Source organism: Helicoverpa zea, chromosome 18 (assembly GCF_022581195.2).
Source record: "Helicoverpa zea isolate HzStark_Cry1AcR chromosome 18, ilHelZeax1.1, whole genome shotgun sequence".
NCBI lineage: Eukaryota > Metazoa > Arthropoda > Insecta > Lepidoptera > Noctuidae > Helicoverpa > Helicoverpa zea.
In genome coordinates this window covers 467557-481008 of record NC_061469.1, presented here as the reverse complement: position 1 = coordinate 481008, position 13452 = coordinate 467557, and the positions used below count along the sequence as shown (strand labels likewise).

General features: G+C 37.6%; 1 protein-coding gene across 1 annotated transcript; it reads left to right on the top strand.

Moving 5' to 3' along the window:
- Positions 1–717: 717 nt before the first annotated feature.
- Positions 718–13148, top strand: LOC124638963. Its single transcript, XM_047176144.1, has 8 exons — positions 718–839; positions 1095–1259; positions 1342–1575; positions 1980–2058; positions 2314–2421; positions 2729–2856; positions 3132–3224; positions 12918–13148. Exons 1-8 carry the CDS (start codon positions 718–720, stop codon positions 12988–12990), a joined length of 1002 nt encoding a protein of 333 aa, XP_047032100.1. The 3' UTR covers positions 12991–13148.
- Positions 13149–13452: the final 304 nt, after the last annotated feature.

Sequence of the window (13452 nt, the reverse complement as noted above, 5' to 3'; positions counted from 1 at the left end):
TTCGTTCGAAATCTATTAAAATATCACATGCGTTAAAATTACTGAATAATTTGTTGTACGTAAATAAGGTAGAGTATCCTTGTTATTTATTGCCTAGGTGAATAATCCTGTGATTGATACGTCACAATCACGATAAGGTATGATAAAATTTGATCAATTGCCTAATAAATAGGCGGTAACCATTTTGATTACAAATCAATTCATAATAAAGTTTATTAGAATGTTTGGCAAATTGGAATGCTCGATTAGGAAGTAGGACTTTCGAACAATTTCGCAGCCCTAGCAGGCATTTTACCTAAGCAGCTCCTCCTATTTACCTGAATTCTCTTCGAAGTGCGCGCGGGACAAAAACGCGGTGTACGATGTCCTTGTCTCTGATATAACAGTAAGCCATAAAATATTGCTTTCGGGGTCGAATACGAGTAATAAGACTTTTTATAATTATTTTAGATAAAAAGGTCTGATAAGTAGATACCTAATAATACATTTCCCATTCAAAGAGTTCTTCATCCTACAATACTAGTAATAGACTGATGTCAAATTTTTCATAAAAAAATATTTTTTTATTATAGGTATTGCTGTCACAGCACAGATTTCACTTCTGACAATTTCTATGAATTACGTGCACGTACATTTGTACATTTCGATAGCTTGTTTACTTTTTGATAATTTACGTTTTCAAAAGAAATATTTTTTAAAATTTAACTGACTTCCATCATGACTAATGTGACACCATCAAATGGTAAATATAAAATTTCCCGAAGAGGGCGGAAGCTCCAAGTCTCTGATGACCAGCGGACCCTGGTGGCTTTGCCAAAGGATGTTCCTGAACGGACTTGGTAACTTATACACCTGTTATGAAGCTAGGGACTAACAAAGAGACTGACAGAAAGATAGGTTTCTAGCTACATAAAGTTACTAATTGTCTAACATGCTATTAAGTTTCTGATCTGGGTGAACAGGATTTGGCTTGGTTTCCGATAAGTGATTCGGCAAAATGTTTGGTACACGTGCTACAAACCTACTACCTACTAGGATTCAAATATGCCTCCTATAACTGTTTTGTTCACTGAAGTTGTCTCAATTATACCCAGGGCCGAAATCCTTCAAAAAGAGGAGAACGACCTGATAGTCTTCGACATCAGGGAGGAGATCCTGGAGAACGCACTAAAGATTGGCTACGAGAAATATATGGACAAACAAGTCGCCGTCTTCACCGTGCACTGCGCCACTGAGGCCTGGCTGAAACTCATAGACTGGTAAATAGATCTGCCCAGAATTTTTACTTGTTCAACACTTCTGTTCACTACGGTACGGGTTTTTTAAAATATATTTTCCTAGGCACTTTTACCGCCACGATCCTGGCGAAGATTCCAGCGCCCATCCTGCATGCTACATCCCAAAACGCGAGGAGTCTTGGATCCCAGATGAAATCCCAGATCCTTCCCCAAAGGACACGTGGAGCAGACAGGAACTGGCCGTAGTAGAAGATACGCCTGAGCCAGTGATACAGAAGTGGCCCAGCTCATCTTCACTGGATATGCCCGTCATTGAAGAAATACCTTCGGAATATTGGTGAGGAGAATAGTTTAGAAACTGCTTGTTACACAGACACCTTAACAACTACGATAATTGAGGTAACGAGAAAAGGGAATAACACTACCAATGTAGATCGCCATAGGAGATGTAAATCGACCTATAGATCATGTAGGAACTGCAGGTCCATCTCCATCGTCTATTTACGGTCCCCATTTGGTACCGAGAAATATGAATTTTTTGTAGATAATAAGTATTTTCAAATATATAGCCTTGTTAGGAATTAGCGTTGATGATGCAGCAGTGAAAAGATATTTATGACTTTGATTTCGGACAGTCCAAAGAATACATATATCGAATGATTTAAAGTTCCAAATATTTACTAAGCCCATATACCTACTAGGTATTTATTATACTGATACATATGTAATTGTATGAACAAGGTTCCCTGGCAAGATCAACATACCATCGGCATTGCCCAAGGGACCCAAGAAAGAACGACGTGAGAAAACAGAGAGCTACGTAAGTATATTTACTAATTTCTATGATTCACGACACACCTATTTTACAAAAGTTGTGTAATTTAAGTATTACCTAACCTGTTTATCGGCAAACTAAATATGGCCTCAGCATCAGGCAAGCGTGTAGTATCCACTACACCAATTTGTGCGATTTTGTTGCGAAGGAACTAGAATGTGACTGGCTACAGTTGCAAAAGTCCAGAGAAACTTCTCCTGATTGTAAAGGGGAATTTTCTGGGTGGGGGCGTATGTGCAGGAGGAGTCTACCACCGTGAGCCAGCCCACGTCGGAGGAGTTCTTGAATACGGAGAGCGAAGTGCTGCAGAAGGTGACCGACTACAGCACCGAGGAATTCACCGAAAAGGTATCTTCTTCACTACATATTTTTATGCACAGACATTGTTTATTTGCTCTTACGGATGTTGCCGACTTGCTTAACTTTCTACAGCCCCTTAAATATTCTTCTAAGGGTATTTATGTTGTTTTGCTTGTAATTAAACTGATAACACTGCTGCTAAGTTACATACGTTACTAGTACAACATAAGTTACTAGGCATGGAGTACAAAACTAGGGAAGGGCGCAGAGGTCTTCAGAGCATGATCAAGATTTATTAAGGTTTTGAAGCAGAGGTGTAAGGTTACAAGGTACTGAATGGGTGTTGTGTGTCCAGGAGTCATCGTTCGGTGCTCTGAAGACCACGACGCCGGTGGACGGGTCGCTGCACGGCGCTGGCGACTCCACCGTCGTGCGGCCCAAGAGGCGTCTCACGGAGAAGAGCAAGAGCTTCATGAAGCCGGGGTAATATCCCCAGCTGTTCTCGTTACTGATTATCTGAAGCAAGCATAATTAAATTAAACATAGAGACTTTTCTAGAAAGTATGGATATAGTCTTAATATACCACCTATAGCATGCATCCGACAATTTAAAATCATATATGTATGTGTACAATATATGATTTTTCTGCCTATCATCTATGTCTACGGATAGAAGTTAGCAAACCCGTAATTTTAACTTCTTAACCAAATTAAAAAGGAGAAGTCATTTTAATTTTGTTAACATATTATGTTTGCAGAGGCCGATCGAAAGCAACGTTGCCTCCAATCGACACTGGAGACTCGCGCTCTCGCATCAGCATCATTTCCGACTGTCGCCTAAGAAATCTCAGGTTTGTTATTTATTATTCTACCATTACCAGGGTCCACCTTATTTTGATTAACTTCAAAAAAGGGGATGTTACTCTATTTTACCGGGATTTTTTTTGTGTGTTCGCGGATAACTGAGGCGTTTTTGACAAAATTGTGATGGTATTTTTTTATAAAGGGATATGCTGCCAAGGTGGTCCATTGTCACATTAGGGTTTAATGATAAATCAAGGGCAACTTTAGAAAATTGTAGGCGCGTATCGGGTAAAAACTTGATGTTCGTTCGTGTTTATATTTTATCCCTTCGATGTTTTTGGTCTGTTTCTTTGTTACATAAAATAATAACCCAATTGACAATTCAAAAAAACCTTTTAAATCCATGCAATAGGTAAGTACTGAAAAGGGCATATAAGTGGGTGCTTACTTTTACTTTTATTCGATGTAACAATGAAAAAAACTACAATAGAGATTGTGTTATTAAGTAAGCATGTAATTATTACGATTGAAATACTTATAATAACCTTTGTATACCACTACGCGGGTGAAATAAAGGGTTGCCATGGGAAAAAGTAGTTGGGGTTGCCACGTGCAAAATAACAATGAGCTTGCTGTCAATAGGCTCACGTTTTATAGTGTGATTTTATTCAAAATGGGGGTAAATTATATGAATGGTGGACGAGACATAGCTACCGTCCTTTTGTGCATTTGTTTTATTTTGACCTGCATACTGAGATTAAGTCTTTATGTTCTTTATGTACCCTTGTTGTTTTACGAAGACATCGTTTTTTATTTGGGAAAGTTTAGAACTGTACATTACATTGTTTTGTTGAGAATGCATATCTATTATTTTAATTAACATTATTTAAAAATTTAAATAATAACATTATTTAAAAAAATTTAAATAATAACATTATTTAAAAAAAATTCTAGCTTATTGGAGGAGATTTCATGACCAACTTGACTCTTTACACTTGGCTGGCGAATAGTTTTCAGACATAAATAGAAACTTATTTCACGCTATATTCCAGCAAAAATATGGTAGCTCCTAGAATATTGTCCAGCCATAACTCTCGACCTACATCGATAAAATGTTCTACATTGTAGAAGCATCGCGTTGTACAAAGTCGTAGGGAGCTCTTGGGTTTATACTCTATGGTAAGGAGTCGTTGAACCGAAAGTCAACCTTTGTGTTGCACAAAGCGGGCCCATTTGAATGATATGAAACGCTTTGAATTAATCCTCGGGGAAACTAGTTGATAATCAATGCGTTATATTATGTGCACGGTCTCTTGATAACCTGAATACTCTTAATCTTTGAGTAGGGTTGGCAATTATAAGATTTTTGAATCTATTAATTTATCGATGACATGCTTTTCTTCTCTGATATTACTTTAATCACGTACTTGTCATTAGTATGTAATGGTGTAGCTTCGAATACCTTATTAGCAAAAGCCATTTGTTCGTAAGCTCCTAAATTGGTCACGAATTTGACATTTGAGACGCTGACATTTACCAAACTTTATCACTTTAAATATTGAGCGTCATTTGTCTCAGCCCCTAACACGACAGAGAAATCATTTCAGCAACACGTAGCTTATAAAAAGCTGTCGGTATGTTAAAAAAGTTTTTATGTTTCAATCATAATAATTAGGTACAGGACAGAGTCTTCCTACTACAAAGTTTTGACGGAACTCTACCTACATGATTCTCAAACCTACTTCCTACTACGATATCATTTCCTTCTTATTCCGTTCACAAAATTTTACTTGTTAAGCTTAACCTGAGCCTGAGGTTTTGCTGACCTTATTCTTTTGTTTTTTATTCGATTGATAAGTGGCAACCCTACAAAAGGTCGAGTGTCCCAGGTGCGCTGGGGTCAACGTTCGCTCGTCACCGCGTTTTGTTATAGCCCTTTATAGCTTGAAATGCACGTATTTTTCATGCGCTGTACTGATTCACCTAGCTAGCTTATTGTCCTTCTCGATCAAGTAGCAAAAACAAGATTGTTAGATGTTGGACAATGAGATATATAATTAGGTATTCATCTTTCACTTTTTGTGGAATAGGGGCTGGTCTGTATAATCGTGGAAATATATTTTCGTCACTAAAGGTAAACTGGGTTGAGGAGGTCAGCTAGGCAGTTTCTCCATGTAAGAAAATATTGACACTCAGCTGCTGAGACTGGAGGTCGATCCTAATACAGTTGGGGAAAGGCTAGGCAGATGATTTTAGTGCTTACATTTGCAGGAGGCCAATAAACAGTTAAACCAAGCAGTGAAAACCTACCAAATAAATCGAATAAACAAACATCCCTCTCGAAATCTACCAATAGTTGTAACATTAGAACAAAGCTTGCATTCCTCTGTTGGAGTTTAGTTGTAATCAATGAACAAGTAACCGCCGCTGTAATAGTAACTCGATTAGTTGAGACAATACACCGCTTTGATGTCATCCCCCGCAGCTACATTTTGCTATTAATTTGTTGTTATTGGACAGCTCGGACAGCCAGCAGTAGGAAATATTATTGCCTGCCGCTGACGTTATTCTTTCATTATCCTCAGTTCATTGGTAAGTTTTGACAGCTTCGCCCGGAGGATCAGACCCTTATTTTCAAAATGCGTGCTGGTTTCTACAATAAGCTGACGGTTCTAAAAGTTATGGATGGTTAACTGGCCTTGTACTTACTTTGATCTTTGATTTGCAATAACTATATGTGTTTTCATCCATAAGTTCTCCTAGATTCCTTGTTCCACACACTGCTGAGCAAGCTACCGCCCCTTTCGGCCTTCCTGGTACTTTACAGTTACATCCTCTAATTATGATCCTAATATCTTAATGTGGTATAAACTATCTAGCTACGTAATATTATCAAATTAATATCTGGCAAGCCCTTCTGGGAAGCGTGTCAATTACATATTATTAGGTAAAGTTAGTTGATATGTATGTCAGTTTAATTATGTATGAGCAATTTAATATTGTTGAGATGGAGGCCTTATTGAGAGCTTTCGTCGAGCTTCTCAATTGTTATTGGATATAACAGAAATGTACGTAAACTTGACGAGTAACGCTATTACGCAGTTTGGAACCGTTTTATATGAAGTGTTTGTATTGAATATGGCGTACATTCTGGGGTATCGTTTTGTTGATTGAATTTCAGTTATAAAGCGTTCTTTCATTTGAAAAGCAAAGTACGAACATTTTCATAAGTAAAACTGTTTCAATCTCTGAAATTGTCTCAACAGTCTCAACAGCACCAGAAACATCGTGAGAAAACATAACATTTATTAGAATGTTCCTTTGTGTCGCGTCTAAACAGAATCGTGATGGGATTTTTCTCCATTGCCGCAGTCATATCGCTCCCTAGCAGCCATACTTTACAAAATCACGTTACATAACATGGTCTTGTTAAAAATTCCCATTTCATATAATCCCGTGACAAAATGTGGAGCATGCAATAAGGCTGATTGCACACATGTCGACGCGCTGCGCGGAGAGGCGACGCGACGCCGCGCGACTCGCGCCCGCTTTGTACAACTAAAAGCTTTGTTCGTTACTGCCATGATGGATGGCCGACGAGAGACTTTTTTTCATTTGCTAACATGTATCGCGAAATTATTTCTTTTTGTTGCTGTTTTCGTTGGCGACATAAAATGTGTTTGCACTGAATTTGTGGGATTGCGCGAGCGTATTGCTTCGCAGTTGTATTTTACCCTGATGTTGTAATTCTTTGGAGGAATATATATATTTGTGGTGTCCACGTGTTTTGTGGGCGCTATTGTAAGGATTCGTTCTGTGAAGGAGTTCTTTTAGCTTTGTTAATCCCTAATTGGGCAGTCAAGCCTTTGAAACATTTTGTTTGTGAGCCAGTTGCCGACCGGCGTTGCTAACGAGGAAATAAACGAGCTCGTTCTGAAACGATTGCGTAATATCATCGTTCACAAAGGGAGGCTCGAATAGCCTTAGATATTGGGTATCGATTGATAATATTGGTCCTGAAGGAGCTGAAATTGTTTAGTAATGTTTACTCAACTGTATTCGAGTATAGGTACTCACAAAACACAAATCGACTACATTTAACGCATCTATTTACAGATTACTTGGGAGACAAAGACGTAACCACCGGGACGTCACAAAGGGATGTTTTGTAACACACCGTGACGAGGGGGTCTATTAAATTATCGCTGACAATCCGAAGAGAACCACAATGGCGGGACAGGCCCACTCGAGTGCACGATTGCAAACGCGTTTTAATCAAAAGGGGAAGACGCGACAATGACGGCTATTCTGTCCCTGCCCTAATTTCCGAATGTCTTGGACAATTTGGGAATTTATTTTGCTTTATCGTTTATTGGTTATAAGGTCGAGAATCGTGTGCTTGTGAAAGCCTGAGCTTGTTGGACACGTGTACTATTCATGTGCTTCGTATAATAGAGTTTTGTGGCTATTATATTCTATAGGTTTTTGATTGTCGTATTGAAGACTATTCTTAGTAAGCGTCGTGTTTATTGTATGACTAAATAGTGATTATGGAATGAAAATGAAATTACTTAATTATAACTTGGGGCTTCAGATTTAATTTCTATAATATCCGTTTACGTGCCTACTTTAGATAAACATTCAGGAAGGCTTATAGCTTATATCCCATAAAGCAATCAAGTTTATCTCGGTACATTTATGTTTTCGGTACATAGGAGGCTGAGGGGCTAGCCATGTGGAATAAACTCCTAATCGCGTGTTACAGCACCCCAGGGTCGGGAGTTCTTTGTAAATCGCTCAGCATATGATTACACATGATAAGTATTACAACCGCCTGACAGCTATGGGAAACCTTAGTCCGGTAATACACGGACCGCTTGAAGCAGTCGGGGGCAATAGCTTCAAGCTGCGACCCAAATCATTTGCAACTGCTCGAGCGGTTCGTGTATGTCCTTCCATAGAACTCTGCAGTTCTCTGTGCAGTCGATAGCTTGAAGCTGTCGCCCCGACTGCTTTAAGCGGTCCGTGTAGTGTATTGCCGGCCTTACCGACGTTATATTATACAGCTACCGTACGTTAATATGTACACGAATTTGTTTTTCCAACTCCTTGGATCTTAATTTTTTACTGCCCTCAGGGAAACATACTTTGTTGTCGCGGTATTAAATGTGTGTGTACAGCATAATAATTTTGTTTACTTTATCGGAAGCTTTGTGTATTTCGTCTCGTTGTCGAGGTTATTTTGGAAAAAGTATTTGAAATTGCATAGGTTGAGGTTGTTAAAGGCTTGATAGATTGCACTAGTTTCCCTTAACTTTTCTATGGGGCCTTACACACTTCGCATCAAAATATGTACGAGTTTAGTTGAAAAAATGCTGCCTCTGTGGCGTGATATGTGCCTGGAGTGAAGTAATTTATTCTTTAGCAGATTATTTTGCTGACTATTTCTGCAGCGATTTGTCTACAGGCAATATATTCATACTGCCATGACGTCAGCCACATTAGCTTTCCATACATTTTAATGTCCTTTCCAGAAGATTACCTTACGAAGTCAATGCCATAGGTGATCGGCCTCTCACCTCACAGGCCCAGGTTCGATTCCCGTATAAAATGTCACGAATTATACCACAAAAATATGTATATTTGAATGTTTTTTCATGTGGTAACTTGATTCGTTGTATTTTGATGGTTATTAATGGTGGTCACTGTTTTCTGAGAGGTGATGGGTCCTCTGCCTGTCTGCCCGGTCGGACTGGACAGGGTACTGAACTCTGAACCCGCTGTGTAGCTGTATATCCCATGCCGTTGCTGAATTTCTTGTGTTCTTCGCCGTGAAGTACCAACCTATGCAAATGGCGGTGGTATTCATTATTATTTTACTTAGTTTCAAATATTGATTTTTAATAATTATTTTTGATACTGCGATGAATACCCGTTTTAGTTTTAGGATATGTGTAATTATAGAAATCAATTTTATATAATTAACGAAAACTCATTTTATCTGTTCCTTCGTTGAGTTTCGCGTGAATTCGTTCTAAGCAGAACACGTACTTTGATAGCAAAGTCTCAAGATACATTAGATATTCTAAATCAAGCTTTGTTCGTTACCTCCTTCCCCAAAGAAACAGTTCCCCATTAAAGTCAATAATATCATGACAAGACACGAGTCACGGCAAACTGTTTGTCGTCGTCCCTATTACAAGTCATTCGGGCAAACACTACACCCTTACAGCCTTACTTGCAATAATGATTCCTATGTCCTTAGTTTAAGGTGTGTTATTGTGCCGCATGTGAAGGCAGCCTGAAAGGAAGGAATTAAGATAAATATAGCACGTTTTTAGGTGACAGCCGCTTTATGATACACGACTTTTGGTTAAGATGGCTTAAGTTTGTTTTGGTCTTGTAAATTGAGTTCGTTTTCTAGAAAAAAAAAATCTTTAAAATTCTCTTTAAGTTTCCAGAAAATCTATATCTACGTAAGATATTGGGTACCCTAAAAAAAATCCGAATTCCTAAAACCCAAAATATTGATGAGAGATAAATATATCTTTGAGAGGAAGTCGTCAAAATAAAATTGCCAAGATACATGTCTCACAAACAAAAATAAACAAGGCAAGTTAAATAAAAGCTTATGTTTAAAGAACTCGTTCTAAGTCCAGATATCGTATCGTGATCGTGTCGTTAGATGTAAACATGGTCTCATTGCAAGCTCTTTTCCTAAATCTGCTTTTTATTGGATTAACTATCCATTACCCTACTTGGTGTTGTTCTTTCCAAAAAACAATTACCGAGTATCGTCGTGGCGTCTAAATACGCCATCCTTGTTGTGTCGTGTCCTAAATGTACGTGTTATTCGATTAACCATCATTAGAGGAACTTACAACGTAGGGATACAACAGAAGGCATACTTATCAGAGTACTTGGTAAGCTTAAGATCTACGAAGCTTCTTTGCTTTATTTCTTAGTCATTTGTATTATTAATTAGTCCACGGATAAAAGTTCCTATGTATTAGTTATGTTACTGCCGAATTTCCTCAATTCCAAATTAGGTATCTAACAACGATATATTTTTAATGATATATTGTATCAGCCCACAAACAATCTCTACAGCTTTAAGATATTAGCATAGGTTTTCATATTTCAAGATCATTTTATCTTTCAGCGTTGTAGTATCATAACTTAATTTCTTAGAAACAACTTTTTATTTAGGCCTTCTGCAGTTTTCTACCCAGTGTCAGTGTTTTGTGTCTGACACTAGACACTGATGGCACACACCTATTTTGTTTGGCACCTGGTAAAGGTTAACTTGGAGTAAATATCGCGAGCTTTTGTTTTTTTTTAGGAAAAGTACCTGAAGGTTTATTTATACGACGAAGGTTCGTGGAACTTATCAATACCAATTGGATTTTGTTTCTCGGTACTTGTTTTTCAGTCTTGTGATTTCTCGATAAGTGAATTTTTGTAAACAAGCTTTTCGGGTACTGAAAATGTTCGAAGTCGTTTTCTGCGTAAACGAATGTTAATAAGTTGTGAAGGTAAAGTTAAGACGAAGACTATGTTCAGCTGTCTAAATAAGGCAGCGTAAGAAAAGGAATTGTATAAAATAAACCAATGGGTACTTTCGGCGCCATTTTTGGAAATACATTAGGTATTTGGACGGCTGAAACCTAACGTCAGTTCCGGTTGAACGATAAACGGTAGCTCTATTCCAATTCGGCTTACTCAAGCATACACATTCATTTTAAATAATAATTAATTAATGTACTTATAACAATTGGATGTAGTTTATAAAATAAGCGCCTTTTCCAACTCTAGATACATCACAACTCATTAGTTCGCAATAGGTACCTACCATTCATCCATCTATCCATCCATCACAGCCCCTAGGTTGTCCGTCTTCGGACGTAGGCCTCCTCCAAATCTTTCCATTTCTGCCTACTTCTTGCCACTTTCATCCAATTTGGTCCGGCTATTTTGGATTACCATTCATACACGGTACAAATTCAACCCTCAACAAACAGATTGAAGGGTGTTCCTAAGGCTACGGAACCCCATAAGCATACAAGTCAAAGAACTCATTGTCACAGTGTAAATTAAAGAGGGATTTAAGGCCTAAAGTTGCCAAGCTCTGAACCATAGTGATACTTTGGGGAAAATAATTTTGGTCCATATCTATTTAAGAGAAGAATTAATATCTTATACGAGGGATATATGTAGGTTGACGTAGACGATGCAAAAATACAATTTTTAGAAAAAGGAGGTCTCTAAAAATGTATTTCGATTCGATATTTCAAATTATTCAAGTGTCTTGTTTCTTTGATTTGAAGCACATGGATAATTTGAACCCGAGACTGAAACATGAAAATGAGCTATTTATACATACAAGTTTCATGAATAAGCGATGTGGGTAGTTTGAAGTATTTTCCTTATAGCCGCATAGATATGCAGATGGTGGTATTATGCATACGGATTCCTACCGACGGCATCTGAGAATCACCTTCGAATTTACCGATCGTTAGCTTTTGTACGAGACGAGTATTGACGTATCATGCTGTATGTGTGTTTGTGTATGTCATGTATTGAAATGAAGAAGAGGGATAGGTGTATGACATCCGTAGCTTGGTCGTGTACCCTAGTTTTGCTTGAGTTATTTTCGATTGATTTGGACATTTACAAAGTACATTTTTATAGTCTGTGTTGCATAATTCTATTGCGTAAGGTATTACTTCCAGGATAACAGTTTCGAAGTAGAAAACTTGTCGAGGAGATTAGATTGTGATATCTTTTTCAATATTATCTTTGCTCACATTTATAACTTTGGGGAAGTTGAGACTATGAATACTCTGCGAATCCCTTAAGACTTAATATATCAATTATTCTTACAAAAACATTATTATGGATAGCTTATACAGTACTAGCTTTTGCCCGCAACTTCGTTCGCGTGGAATAGTGACTACCAGCAGATTTTTGATTTGACCAATAGATGGCGCTATATGTCCGGAATAATTTTATTTTTATTTTTTTTTGTAATAAAAACTATCCTATGTCCTTTCTCAAGTTTCAAACTATGTCTGTACCAAATTTCACACAAATCGGTTCAGTAGTTTAGGCGTGAAGAAAAGACAGACAGACAGACAGACAGACAGAAAGACAGACAGACAGACAGACAGAGTTACTTTCGCATTTATAATATTAGTTTGGATAAACCGAACAGAAAACATCTTAATAAGATCTAGACTTGTACCTGTCTACACCTATCCACATCTACCTCTGAATCTAAACGTTTAGCAATGTAAAACATTGTCAAGGTTCCTGCAGCGAGTTCAGTGGCTGCTACATATCGCCATGCTGCTCCAGCCACGTGACTCCTCAATATATTCCAGGGGTATCGCCCTCGATACGAGGACGCCATTTCATTTTAAGCCGCTTTAGAATTTTATACTTCAACGCTTCTTGTAGCGAGAGATAAGTGTGACGGAGTTGTGGCGTTTAATGATTGAAAAATTAATAATTCTGAGCGTTCTGATTTATTTTTTAATGTCAAATAAATGTTTGCGATTTTTCGAAGTCTATTTTGTTTTTAAGTATAGTAATTTATATAAGATATTTGAGTTCGATGGAAAATGTTTATCTATATCAGGTTTTCTTTTTCCATCTTTATCTTAGGATTTTCTTATTCCATCTAGTTTGATGTTAATTATGTATTTATGCTTGTATTAATTGTATCGTTTTGCCCACAGATTAGACACCCAGTACGAAATAACATCGGAAAAGGTGGACACCCCACCTGGAGAGATTGTCAAGAGGAAGTAATTAGTATTTAATAATTACAAATTTACGAAAAATTTACAATGTAGTTAGCTACTTATTTATTAGAAGTTGATTCCAAGGATCCTAGTGTAATAGAGGGTTAAATTATTTACGAATTTGTTTATTGTACTTATTTTAATACATTTGGCTTATAAGGTTTAGTTACGTTTTAATTCATTTCTACCCTCAATGAGAAAGCTGTAAAGAGTACCTACAGAAATCTTTATTAGGTATCTGTCCACAGGTCTGCTAATAAATATAACTAACTGATACAGGATTAGCAAGTTGTACGTAACTCCTTGATACGCTTTTTGCTCTCACACCCTCAAAATCCCACATTGTTCTCAGTTTAACGCGTCCAACACCATAACCCTCGCTTGATCCCCCAATTTTGACGTAATCTTACGATACTGATTCATAAGCCCTTAACGACAGCAACCCTTCAACTACAAAGACGTGATTAGT